Below are 14,059 nucleotides of genomic sequence, written 5' to 3' on the forward strand. Positions count from 1 at the left end.
CTCTTAATACCATGGGGAATGCCTTCCTAATAATTAATGGTTACTTAGGTTCTTAATCCGATTTAGGCAGCATTGTGTGAAATGTACTAGGGCTTTCTAGTGGGCTTGACCCTATTGACCTTTAGCTTAAGTATTATAAAGGGAGTTTACTAGTGTGATGAGCCTAGGGAGGTGTATCAGTGTTATATGACCCCCCAAAGTTACAAAATTAAAATGTTGAAAATGAACAAACAAAAAATCAAAGTGCCACACTGTAAAATCTTAAGCTGGAAGAGAAATCTCAGCTTGATTTGGTACTTCACTCACATGTATTGCCTATGGTACTAGAGCCCTAGAGGTTCCCAGTATGGGCGCTTTTACTTGAAAAGCAAAAAACCCAAGGCATACAAAATAAGCACACACATCAAAATTGAATCACTGTGAAAAGACTTTGGGGGGTCAAAGAAAAAGTAATCAGTCAGGCGATGATTTCATGAGAAATTCCTTTTATGGTAACTTAACTACAAGGTCTTCTAGATATAGCCTCTAGTCAGCCCTCGAACATGAATACTTGGCTCTTCGTCATCTTGACTATATATTGTGTGATATGTCGATGATGATCAGTGTTGCAAGTTATTGTGATTGGTAATGCTAATGATAACGAGTGTTCCATGCTTGTGAAAGCTTGAAAGAAAAACATAGTATAAATTTGCAAGAGTCCTGCTCGCATCATCAGGCTCATTTTTGAAGAATGACCCTAATAATTCTTTTTTTTTTCGATGCTATAGAGGGTCCACAAGAAGGGGAGGTGCTTACCCCTTCCAAATATTAGCCATGAAACATGGTCGGGCAAGGGTTGTGCACCATTGGGCAAGGGCTGCGTGTAGCCATCACCATGCCCACCTAATTGATGCACCATGTGCTGAGGATGATGGAGAGAACTCGTAGCAACCAATTAGGAACCTCCTCCTCGAGTGACCCACCCCAGGAGGAGGATGCACCTGAGTGTCCAAGGCCAAGAGCCTAACCTTCCCTCAAGCCATACTTAATTGAAATATACCTCAAGCCATATTTAACTTAAATATAAAGGGCTAACTAATTAAAGATTTTTCAAAATCCTTTTCTTTGAAGGATTATGCGCTTCTCTGAAGGGAAAAGTGCCTCCGAAGGTGCCCAAGCCTTCATAAACCCACATCAAGCCAATTGTAACTTGCATCAAACAAAAGAATGTTGGTAACTTGGGTCAAAGGAGGTCTTTCTCTGCATCAAAAAAAATTAAAAAAATGAAGGATTTGCCGGATTTCACACTAAAATTTGAATTTAGTTGGTTTTTGGGGGGGATGAGCTTCAAATCTAGTTGGGATTTCCTGATTTTAGCCACTAAAAAGTACACTAAAGGTCGTTTTTGTGTGAGCAATGCGGGTGACCCCGCTCATGCCAAGCTGGCTTTTTACAGGAATTAAGAGTGAAAATTACCATGGATGACTGCTGTGCTCCCAAAAGACCAATAGCAGAAATGCTCTGCTCCGGAGGAGAGGAATTGTAGTAAAAAGTACACTAAAGGTCGTTTTTGTGTGAGCAATGCGGGTGACCCCGCTCATGCCAAGCTGGCTTTTTACAGGAATTAAGAGTGAAAATTACCATGGATGACTGCTGTGCTCCCAAAAGACCAATAGCAGAAATGCTCTGCTCCGGAGGAGAGGAATTGTAGTGGAGGAGACGGGCATCGATCCCGTTACCTATCGCATGCGAAGCGATCGCTCTACCATTTGAGCTACACCCCCGGATGTATATTAAATCACAACAAAAACAAACAATATTTTTACCAGAGCCTGCTCATTACAAATGTAAAATAGACGCGCGGCTGGACAGTCTGCTTCGTACTCCCACGCAGAATGATACAGATGTCAACGCATACGCAATTACTATTATCTTCATTGCTTTTCAGAATTCTCTTTCCCACTTTTATCTAGGTATTTGTATGCATTAGCCACCCTCTATTGACAGCAGTGGGCACTAAAAGAAGCTCTTGGCTTTGTGATTTATACTCGCACATATATGCATTTTGGACAATATAATACCGAATTTCAGCATTATAATATCCTTTCTTCTTTGGTTTTAAATTTGCTTTAGTAACTTCAACCTTTACACCACTCTTTGACAACTTCGCAAGCGGCCGAACACACCGCCTTTTCTGACCCTCGCAAACACTATACCACTACTACAAGTTGCTAAACCACTTTTAAATGTTTAAAGCGAAGCATGCTCATCTTTTTTTTTTGTTTGCAAGGCATACCCATACATATTCAGTCTGGTTCTCTTGGAAAGAATAACTTGCATGCTCTCTTAATACTATCAAACCTTTTCTGTTCTCTTATGACATGTTCTTGGCATTGAAAACACCACAAACGGAAACACTCGGAACAATTTCCAAATTCTTGCAAAGTGCAAAAGCATTTAGCATTTAAAAAACATCGATACTAACATACATTACAATAACCATAATGCTCATCATTCCAAGACTAATGGTCGACTTAAAAATGGCATATATGCGTTACTTTACGTCTCTTCATTAGGTCCCCACCATTTCGGAAAAATGAAAAACCTTGCAAAACATTTAAATACAAAAGTGAGTGTTGGCACATGAAATGAAAAGCCTAAAGGAAAGTAAAAGGATTCTCTATTTCTATATATAAGAGGTTGTGGGGCAAACATGCTTAATTCCTTCTTGTCTCCTCATTGTTCTTGACCCAAAAAATATAGAAGCCTTTCTTTCTGTTTACAGGTATCGAATGATCATGTGTCCATGTTTGTCGAAGAAAATGAATTGAAGGTAATGAACTGGATGGAGGGAATCAATCTAGTACACCAAGAGGAGTGCTAAGTTAGTTTTTATGGTGTTATTGCACCTATAACTTATGCATACAACCCCAAAGAGACATGGTTGTTAAAACTGCCTGTGCACCGCATACTACGATGTATTACATATTTTTTGCCTTTATTTCTCAAACACTGAAGGTGCATTTGCTTATTGAAACTAGCTGACTTCAATTGTGAGACAGAAAAAGCGAATCGAACTATGTTCAACTTGCAACTGGAACATTTGCAGAAACCACCTATTGAGTGGAGCCTTGTGAGTGCACATCCATGGAGTGTAAAGGTGGTAACATTCATGCACGCACACTCACAAACCCACGAACCTACATTTGATACTGATCTTACAAATGTCAAAGTACTTTGCTCACTTTTACACCATACTCACTTGATCTCTTTTGTCTTATCTAGATACACTATATTGTGTTAAACAACATAGTGTGCGCTCTAGCCCCAAATACAATTTTCAATTTAGTCCGTTGGAACTGGGGGACGTCCGCGGGGGGGGGGGGGGGGGGGGGGGGGATGGGATTTGTCAGTTGTCTTCACTGAACCAAGCTCTGTTGAAGTGACATGCAATACAATTTTTTATTTGAAGTGGAAGTACACACCATTCATTGCAGACGAGAAACACCAGGTGTAAACATTCGTTTCATTACAATTCTTCAAACCAAAGCACCACATTACAAAGGTGACAACTTGAGTTGGTTTCCTCTTCATACTCAACCAATCCAAAAGCCTCTTTTTAACAGCTGAAACTTGGCGACTCAACACCAGACAGAGATTGCAAGCATATAAGACGATAGTTGGCATTGTCAGCATATGAGGCACATAGTACATGCATTCATTAGCCGACTTATAAGAGATACAAAAGGCATACTGCCTGTAATACATACAAATGACAATTCCATCGATTATGAGGAGCAATCATAGGCATGGTATAAAAGAGTGTAGCAGTCGGGAGTTGAGAGCATTGCTCTTATCTTGTTTTGATGAAGTTGCCGCCCTCAAGAGCTACTCCATGCCACCACTGCTGGGAATCCCAAGTGTGCTGTATCTTCTCCGAAGACCCAACGCTTCATTGCTGCTATTGGAATCCTCTAATAAATCCACTGGGGTGGAGGTTTCATCAAGAATCTCATGTTTTGAGTCTGCGACATCTTGGAAAACGTCGTCCACAGCATCTCCACTATTCAAAACTGCAGGCATTGGAAAGCTCTCCTTGGTTGAGCCGAGACTATGTTCAATACCAGGCTGGATTGATGAAGAAAGATCTTCTGATACCACTGACTTCTCCCCATAGTTGTGCAGGCGCTTCCCTATAAGATACCTATCATCTCTGATGGCATTATGAAGCTCCGAGACCCACTGTTGCAGACATCTTATTCCATACCAAAGCATCCCAAGAAGAAGACACCCAGACCATGCGAATCGATAAACTGCCGAGTTTACAAGAAGGGAATATCCAAGCACTGGAAACACACCCCGCGCAAACACATACGGAACACACAAGGCTGTTAACAGCTTCACCAAAATAGGTGCTACGATCTCACGCATGACCCAGAACCCTCGAAGTCGTGTAAATCCATCTGCCTTAACACGTTCAAACTTGATACGCCAGCTCTCATCCACGATAGGAGCCACCTGTCCCAACATCACCTTGGGGGGGGGGGGGGGGAAAGAGAGAAGCACCATGATCCACAGGTTCAATGTCAATTTATCCAGAAAGAATTAAATTTGAACAAAGAAATGCGCACATACACGGGACACATAGAGAAGCTTTTCATAAGGATAATAGGAAGTTCAGTCCTCCCACACATACCCCCCCCCCCCCCATCCAACAAAGGGGGAAAAGGGGGGGGGAAGGGGGGGTGGGGGGGGAGCATGCATGCAAGCAAGCGTGCAGAAATGAATTATATTGATGTATTCAAAAGGCCAAAATGACCTATGAGACCAAAAGGTTACATCCATGTGTGTGTCCTGTACAGTGTCAGGGGAAGCACAGAGAGAGAGAGAGAGAGAGAGAGAGAGAGAGAGAGAGAGCTGGTTTCGCAATCCCAACTAGCCCATCTTTGCGATATAATTATATCATCTTCATCTTGCACTCAAAATCATTTGCTAAGAGAATGATCCCTCACCAATCCCCAAGATGCTTACCCTAAGACCTTCATTGTCAAGAAGCAGCTTGTGAAGAAGCCAAAGCCTTACCATCCTATAGGAGGCGCGACGACAGCTGAGAGGGGCAGTGCTGCCGGTTGAAGAAGTCGCAAAGCCAAGATCTGCTAGGGAGACTTGCCTGCACGGAAGCAGGGAACCAGCCCGCATGTAACAAACTTGGACACCCCAAAAATGGAATCCGGCACGACACATGAGAGAGAATCACTTTAAACACTTCACAATTAATTCACAGTTCAATTGAGTCGACAAGGCCCGACGTAGTTCCGATTGGCCCCAAAGACTCGCGCCCCTTTCGGTTTTTCTTTTTGTATTAATAATTGAGCAAAGTACAATTGCCCTTGGGTCGCCTCTGCTCACCGGCTCGTAAGCACACAATGAGCTAGAGGGAGCCCAAGGGACTTATTTAAAGGCCCTTGGCCTTGGAAAGCAATACATGAAAAGCTTTCAAACTCAAAAGCAATGGACTCCCAAAAGCTAGCGCTGAATCCAGCCAGCGGGTTTCACGGAATTCTGTACGGTCTGCCACGTCCGCACATTCAACGCGTTTCACGAAATTCCGTCCGATCAACCACATCAACAGTTAGCGCGTTATGCGGAAATCCGTACAACCAGCCGCTTTGGTCCGTTTTTTAAATTTTCCTAGTGTCCCCAGGGCCTTGTCGACAAGTGCCCATAAGTTGGGACCAGTGTGACATGAAACGTTTCCGGGTTCCGTGCATTTTGGGGTTTCGAGGTTTCTAAAACGTTTCGTTTCGGGGCTCAAAGAAAGCAAAACACAGGTTTCGTTTTACATGTATGTACCTATAATTATACATTGAATGTACATACAAATTTACCTGTCAAAACATGTGAAATATCAAAAATATGGATGTGAGACTTGAGTCACGAGTAAACAAGGTATCAATTATTTGAAACGGCATGGCTTTAAAAATCCCCAAATGGGTGGTTTAAGGTCAACTAGTCAAAAGGGGACCCTAAAAAAAGGTCAACTCGTTTTGGCCATTTCCCTGAAACGTTTTGGCTGTTTCGTCGTTTCGGGGTTTCAGAGGGCCAAAACGCGTTTTGATGTCACTATTAGGACACTTGTTGTGCCACGTCATCAGTTTGTGACATACCCCCCTCTTGAAAGAATGGTAATCGCCCTTGATTACGCCTGCAAAACAGACAAAGGCCATAAACCAATTCAATTGGCACTGACTCTAAGTATCGACGCACTAGACCAACACAAATCTAGCACTTGCACAAAATCCTGGACCTCACTGATGTCAGATTAGCTAATTCTTATTGCGATCATGTCTATAGATTCTCAAGACCGAAACTGCAGTCATTTCGTCTTTCAGTCCTGCACTCAAACAAATCACATGAGAGAGTACACATCAATCAGGTTCAAGTTCGGAAATTCCCATTTTCAATATTAAAAAAGTCATACAACAGAATATTGTCAGCACACCAGTATCCCTGAAATCCAAAGGGAAATCAATGACTCTATTCCATCCAGGTAAGGTACATCATTTATCTTTTCTAAAATCTGGAAAGGGCCATAATGCCTCATGCTAAGCTTAGGAAAAATCCATTCTTTCCTTCTCGTTTCCGTAGGCGTGCCTTCTCCAAACGTAAGAGCACCCAATCATCTTCCTTCAACTTCAAGTCACGTCTACGTTGATCTGTTGCGAGACTTCTCTAGAGCCTCGGGCAATGTAAGTGTCTAAATCCCTCATGTACCAATCGGCTTCAAAAATCTTGTCCTTGGTGCTTAGAAAAGGAGTGACCTTCTTAGCACCTTCGATCACCTCAAATGGCACCTTCCCCATCGAAGAGTGAACCGTGTTATTGTAGGCAAATTCCACCAAAGGCAAATATTTTTCCCATTGAGTCTTCTGATCCGAGATGTAAGACTTCAATAAATCCAAAACCACTGAATTGGCTATCTCAGATTGCCTATTTGTTTGCAGGTGGAATGATGATGAGAACTGCAACCGCATGCCAATGTTCTCCCAAATGGCCCTCCAAAACAAACTCGTGAATTGAGGATCTCTGTTCGGAGACTATGGTCTCAGGTATGCCATGTAACCGAAAAATCTGAGCAATGAACGGTCTCGCTAAATGATCAGGTTTAAATGTTTTCTTTACTTGAATGAAGCGAGCTTGCTTGCTAAAACTATCAATGACAATCCAAATCATAGTTACACGGGAACGCTAGTTTAGGGGGCTAGAACACCGGAACGGCGTTCCGAGTCATGGCCATGGCGGGGAACTTCCTAGAACGGCCAGGCATTCCCACAGGTTAGGTCATACAAGAACACGGGGCTGAAACGGGCAGGAATGGCCGGAACGGACAGCAATCACACAGACAGGCCGAATGACCGGATTCAGGTCAACTGTCCATTTTCTGGCCAACAATAAAAAATGGGCAGATTTCTGGACTTGGATTTTTTTCCAAAGTGAGCAAGCCTCAAGGGCCTAGATAATGCAAACCTGCTCACCCCTTCCTTTCACAACAAACAAGTGAATGCTTCAATGCACCATTGTTCTACACTTCTAACCTCTACACTCTCCCTCAACTCTCGAGTCTCTCTCTCTCTCATCTTGACTCTTCCTACCTCTATCTCTCTTGAGTCTCGAGCTCTCAAGGTTCAAGCCTACATGATACGCATTCGCCATTGAAAATTCAAGAAGCTCTCATTGCTACAAGGCTCTCTCTCTCTCTCTCTCTCTCTCTCTCTCTCTCTCTCTCTCTCTCTCTCTCTCTCTCTCTCTCGTCCATGGCCTCTTCTTCTCGTTCAACCCCCTCCGTTAGAGCGGGTAACACTCAAAGGCGAAGGAATGGTCGTGGTGGGGATGAAGTGACCCCGGAGAGCACCTTGTCGGCGGCGGGAGGTTCTCGTGCATGGACATGCAAGTTATGCTCTTACATGCAGAAAGAGGGGCATGACAAAGTGAGGGCACACTTTCTTCGAGCGTCGAGACATGAGGTGAAATTTTGCACCAATGTGAGCGTTGAGAAGAAGAAGGAGCTTGACGAAAAGGATCGCAATCCAATCATAAATCCAAGCCAGCACGCAAAGGTATCGACCCAAAGACCCTCATTTTCTCTTCTTCTTCTCTACCCAGTCTCGATGCCGGTGGATCTTCATCAGCTCCAATTCGTCACCAAAGGACCCTTGCCACCTCTTGGGACCAGGAAGAGGTGGATGCAATGGTGTTAGGTGCAGCGGAATGATTGTTTGCACTTTGCTCAAGATGAGTGCTCCGAACTGTGCTCAAGGTTCCTTTTGTTCTTATGGAAGGTAGAGCCTTCCGTTCTTAATGAGAGAATGCTATGATCACAAAACAAAGTGAATGGACACTATGCATGCAAGTATATGAGACTGAGAGATAGAGAGAGAAGAGAGATATGACACCAGAGACGACGTAAAACCCTCCTCCGAAGGCCCCACGCTCTATGGCGAGAGCGGTCTACTTATGATTGAACAAATCTCTACAATGCTTGGACTTGCGGACGATGAGGACGACGACGAGATGGGCTGAAATCTGAAAATGCTAAGGGCTGAAATCTGCAAATCTTCTATCTACTGAATTCTGACTCTATGTCGGTGACGATGTCCATGACGACGATGCAACGACGATATGCTGAAAACGCATATGCTGAAATCTGCGTTTTCCGGGCTGAAACTGCAAACTTCGATGGATCCCACCGTGCGGCGAGGAACTGCTGCGAGAAGGTGAGGTCTGCGAGGTTCGGGACTTTATCTGCACGAGTGCTAACTGCTGAAAACTGAAAACGCTGATGTTCCTTGCTGTTCCGTCGCAGTAAAGCTGCAAAACGCCGGGGCTGATCTGCAACCAAAAACGCTAGGACTAATTTTTGCTAATCTTCTTATGGCTGAACTTGAAGGTCTTCTACTACTGCAAATCGCCGCGGGCTGAAGGCTGTAAAGGCTGAGATCTGTAGCGGTTGAGGTGGGGACCAAAAACGCTAGAGACTGGAATCTGTAAAATGCTAGGGGCTGGTTCTGCTGGCAATCCTTGCTTGAAGGAAAAACCCTAGGCTATTTGGTTTCCCGCGGTGAAGCTTGGAGATGAAAACGCCAATGGCCGATGCAAGCTTGGGCGATGATGCTTGATGCAAAACGTTAGGGATGCTTGTGGATGGCGATGGTGCTTGATGAAGGAAACACTAGATCTGGGTCTTGCTTGGAGGGAAGTCCACGAAGGGGTCTTGTTGAGAAGTTGCCTGCTGAGCTTGGCTCCTGTTGCCTCTTCTGCAAAATAGTGCTAGCTCTAGTTTGCTTATATACAGACTTAGCAAAATTGCCCTACCTACTTTCCAACAAAAGTCACTTAAAAATAATAAGTGAAAAATGTCAAAAATAGGTAAAATAGGCTAAATGCACTAGAAAATTCCCCTGAAGGATTCTGATGGATTCTAATGGGAATGCTGATGATCATGCTGTATGCAACCAGAGGATATGCATCTACACTAAGTGATTGGGCATGCACGGTCTACGAATAGACTCACAAAAGTGCCAGATCACTTCTAATCTAGACTGACTGGACTGACTGAACCCTGATCATGTTGTAGCTTGTCCACGAACAGATAGGGTTGGATGTGTCACGTGACATCCTCTCCTTTTCAAAGTGAGGTACTGGTACCGAACTGTATGGCGTCGAGGGAGATCGCCAATAGCATCCGGAATCCTGGAAGGGACTCTTCACCGGCCCACTCTGATGTGTGGGTCGTGCGGTACTTGAACTTCACAAAGTGAGGTACTGGTACCGAACTGTATGGCATCGAGGGAGATCGCCAATAGCATCCGGAATCCTCGAAGGGACTCTTCACCGGCCCACTCTGATGTGTGGGTCGTGCGGTACTTGAACTTCATAAAGGTTTGCAACACTTGCTTCTTTAGGCCGCGCCGAAAGCGACAAAGTCTTTTGTGGCTCCTTCAATGCTTCAACTTCGTCTAGAGTCATGCTTCTTTCTTCTTCAAGAATCTCCATGGCTAAAAATTCATGAAACCATTTCCAACACAAAACCATGAACATACCCATTCCATGTAAAGTGAAGGGAAAAAATCTTGTCTTCTCTAACAACTGTGTATGCAATGTAGATGAACATAGAGACGGAGTTCCAAACCGTTCACCACACACACGCACACAATGAGATCGAATCTTGTCTTTCTAATCTAAAGTAATCAACTTTGGCAATTCACAACGGAAATACCCATGCTTGGTGCTCATACTTCTATGTATTCTTTCTACAACTGTGTCGTGCCAAGGAAGAGACATGGACTGTGACTTCCTTGAATGCATACTTTTCAGCTTTTCATAAACAATCTGCATACATTCGTGCTCATTCATGAGTGAAACGTGCTCATAGTACAATACGTCATGCCTAGGAAAAGGGATCACATAAAGATGCTGACTAAAATATAGGAAACGATCACGAATGAAACACTCGAACAATACATGCGTACTAATCATGCGAACGCACAATACTTCTTGTGAGGGATCCTTGGACCGAGGCTCGAGAGCCAAGATCGGTTTTTCTTGAAGGGGTTCTTTGGATCTAGGCTCAAGAGCCAAGATCGGTTCTTCGTGACTGATCGAATCTGCAACGAGGTTACCTTCGCTAGAAAAAGCATCTAGTAACACATCATCCTTGTGAACAATCACATCATCTTCATGCAACTGATCATGCTTGTGAGAAATCACATCGTGATCATGCAAATCATCATGCTTGTCATTGTCATCCAAATCATCATGCTCATCATTATCATTCAAATCATCATCATGCTTGTCATCATGCAAATCATTATCATTCAAATCATCATGCTTCTCACAATCATGCAATTCCTGTGTGTCATGCTTTGGAGAAGAAGAGACTGAGAGAGTCTCCTTTTCCCGAATCTCTTGCATCGGTGCCTGCACTTGAGAAAAAAGTCGCAAGAACTCTTGCATGCGTCGCTCGCTCTGTTCTTGTCTTGCCTTTCTTTCTACTTCTCGTTCAGCATTGTCTTCTGCGTGTCTGCGTTTCATTTCTGCCATTCTTGCTGCATTTCTTGCTTCGCGTTGTAAATTCTGTTTCAGAAACATCAGCTCCAAATCCTCCATAGGAATTAGTGCAATCTTTGTCGTAGATGGGGAAGGGTCAGAAAAACCTCCTGGTGGGGAAAATTCTTCGTCGCCTCTCTCATGCTCATCACCTCCAAGCGAAGCATCCATTCTGCTTCGAGTGATGACCATTCTCTATGATCTTTGGTTCTTAAGTTCACGAGGAACTTGGGTTCTTGAGGGTCTTGAGGTTCTTGAGTTCTTGAGTGTCTTGAGGTTCTTGAGGTGCTTGAGGGTCTTGAGATTCTTGAGGTTTTCTTTCGCTTGCAAACCGTGTTAGAGAAGGATCTTCTCTTCACCCGAGTTCTACTCCTTTCTACAGGCGCACCCCTTGACAGCCTTGCGCTCACACCAAGGTTGCTTTTTCCCCCCTCACGTCGATTGGCCGGCCGTTAAGTGCACGGTCCGCTCTCACTGAGTGACAAGAGACAAGGGGAGGCTGCACAAGCCCTTCTTTCTTGGGATTCCTGTCACTCTTCAAAAACACGATTAGGAATCGACACGCCCAAGCGAACTTGGGTTCGTGCGATGAAACCGGCCCGTAGGGCGGTAGGCGTTGGCTTTCACCCGAAATTCTTTACTTTAAACACACACACAGAGCACTTTGCAAAGGAGACCTGTAACGGGAATTAACACTTAATCACACACACGGCTCGGAAGCTAGAATGCTCCGAGCAGACGCCGACAACCTGTAGGCCCCAAAATTGGCGTCCCTTTCGGTATTTCTTTATTCTTCAGGAGGGTAAATTACAAAGTAAGGTCCTCGGAATCCTTCACGTGTATCCACCTAGATACCATTTGATTTGGCCAAATTTCGGCAGCATAACAACCCCAAAACTTGCGCGAAATCAATTCCCCTGCTAGAACTCACTTGCACTGGCGTATACCCTCTGATTCCTGCCCAAAAACAGTAAATTCAGCACGCTGTATTTACTGGTTTTTGCCCTGTTTTCAGCCCCAAACAGTCCCCTTATTGTCCTCTGCCAGTGGGGCACGATTCCCAAGTGTCCTGGCGTCCGTATGGCTGAAAAACAATCATGCGTAGAAAAAGGTTATGACCCTCACCAATGCCTGCTTTGGAGTAGCAGCTAGCTACCCCTGTTCCTGCTCAAGGAGGCTCTTGCCTCAGCACGAAAGCATGAACCCACACAGCTGTACATCAGTCAAATGAGGAGCCCTCTTGTGGGGCATCACATAACTGCACGTAGGGGAGAGAGAGAGCAGTGTGTAGTGTGCAGGGCATCACTCCTAGCACCACATTGTACATGAGAGGGAAAGGAAGCACTCCATAGCTCTTAACCTCTGACACATTGCATAGAGAGGCCTTCCCAGCTTAAAAATTCAGCACCCATTTTTCTGGAAGAGGCAAGTGCATGAAAATGTGACACTTGGCGCATTTACAAGCATTTTCCCGTTTCGGGTTCGCCGCTTAAAAATATCCCAACCGACGCGTCAGTTGACTTCACGGCAGAGTTATAAAGTGTTCCCCTAGTCATACCGGAGGTAATGACGCGAACACATTTCACGGCCCAAAATAGCAGTTCCCTAAATTTTAGGAGATGCTTCCGTTGGGCTCCCACTGGTCTTCTGACCATCTATCCTCATTGGAACCGCATCCAAAAGTGCAATGTGGCCTAACTGTTGGATACTTTTTGTTGGTAGTCCCACCTTGACTTTACGCCTTAATTGAGTTCACTTCCTAGTATCCACCAACTTGCTAAGTGCGACGGGGGGACCTATATGATCTTGGTCTGAGCCTAGACATCCTCTTACCATACGAATTCCAGTGCCGACCACTTCCCATCTGCGGGTGAATCTACCGTTCACATTGGCCATACAATGTCCGACCGTTTGCTACTTCAAAAAGAGGGTCTCAAAACAAATAAAATAAACCCCATTGGAAAGAAACCAACAACCAAGGTTAGCAATAGCCACATCCTTGTGACATGGTTAATAACTGCCACGTCCTCGTGACATACCCCCCTCTTGAAATCGCAAACGTCCTCGATTGCATACCATAAATACACGCCATTGATGATCTTGTGCTATCAACACTCTTTTATCATCGCATGTATCCGCAAGAAAGGTCGTAACATACATAGATACAAATGACTTAATGAGACCTTCATACTTTTGTCATTTCCATCTATGGCACTGAATTCATATGTACATTTGATGTACTAGCTCTATCATTACCCCTCCTTTGCACACGTTGGGTTGGGGCATAAGTAGGCTGTAACCCAAAGGCTTCAAGGTAAAGCTGCAATACATTTGGTGACTCTGACAGTTCATGCTCTTCCATCCACTTTGCATCCATAGGTGGATAGTTCTTGAACTTCACCAAATAGCGTCTTGCAACTTGTCCTTTAACTTTTCTGTCCTTATGTGCCAAAACTTGCTCAGGTACCAGGATCTCATCAAGTTCCTCAACTTCTGGCTGATCCTCAACTGACATATCTTCTGGCACATCACCCACGAAGGGTCTTAGAAGACTCACGTGAAATGCATTATGAATCTTCCATGCATCAGGCAATTTCAGCCTGTAAGCCACATCGCTAATCTTGTCAAGCACTTGAAAAGGCTCAGAGTAACGCATGCTGAGTTTAGGAAACAGTCGTTCCTTGCCCTTCATCTTCTTTAACCTTGCCTTTTCGAACCTTAACAGAACCCAATCACCAGGTGATAACAGCAATTCACGACGGTGACGATCAGTAGCCTTTTTCTACTTTGCCCGAGTCTTCTCCAAGGCAACTTTAATTTTCTTATACATCTCATCCATGTTCTCAACATATCGATCTGCCTCAAAGATCTTGTCCTTTGTATGCAAAATGGGAGGAGCCTTTTTGCCGCCTTCAACAATCTCAAAAGGTGCCTTGCCAGTAGACGAATGCACCGTATTATTGTACGCATACTC

At 44.3% G+C, this 14,059-nt stretch overlaps 1 protein-coding gene across 2 annotated transcripts in view; it reads right to left on the reverse strand.

The window, feature by feature from the left end:
* Positions 1-2,743: 2,743 nt before the first annotated feature.
* LOC147431292 (putative E3 ubiquitin ligase SUD1) overlaps positions 2,744-14,059 on the reverse strand; it is a 67,300-nt gene continuing 55,984 nt past the window's right edge. The window contains exon 9 of one of the 2 annotated variants that reach the window (XM_086493903.1): positions 2,744-2,839. In XM_086493903.1, the coding sequence (XP_086350029.1) occupies positions 2,759-2,839 (81 nt within the window). In that variant the 3' untranslated portion in view covers positions 2,744-2,758. Of the gene's footprint in view, positions 2,840-3,642; positions 4,513-14,059 lie in introns of those variants that run through there. The other variant, XM_086493901.1, reaches the window with a different exon arrangement.

The sequence above is a fragment of the Adiantum capillus-veneris genome, chromosome 21, assembly GCF_014529385.1.
Source record: "Adiantum capillus-veneris isolate H3 chromosome 21, ASM1452938v2, whole genome shotgun sequence".
In the NCBI taxonomy this organism is placed as follows: domain Eukaryota; kingdom Viridiplantae; phylum Streptophyta; class Polypodiopsida; order Polypodiales; family Pteridaceae; genus Adiantum; species Adiantum capillus-veneris.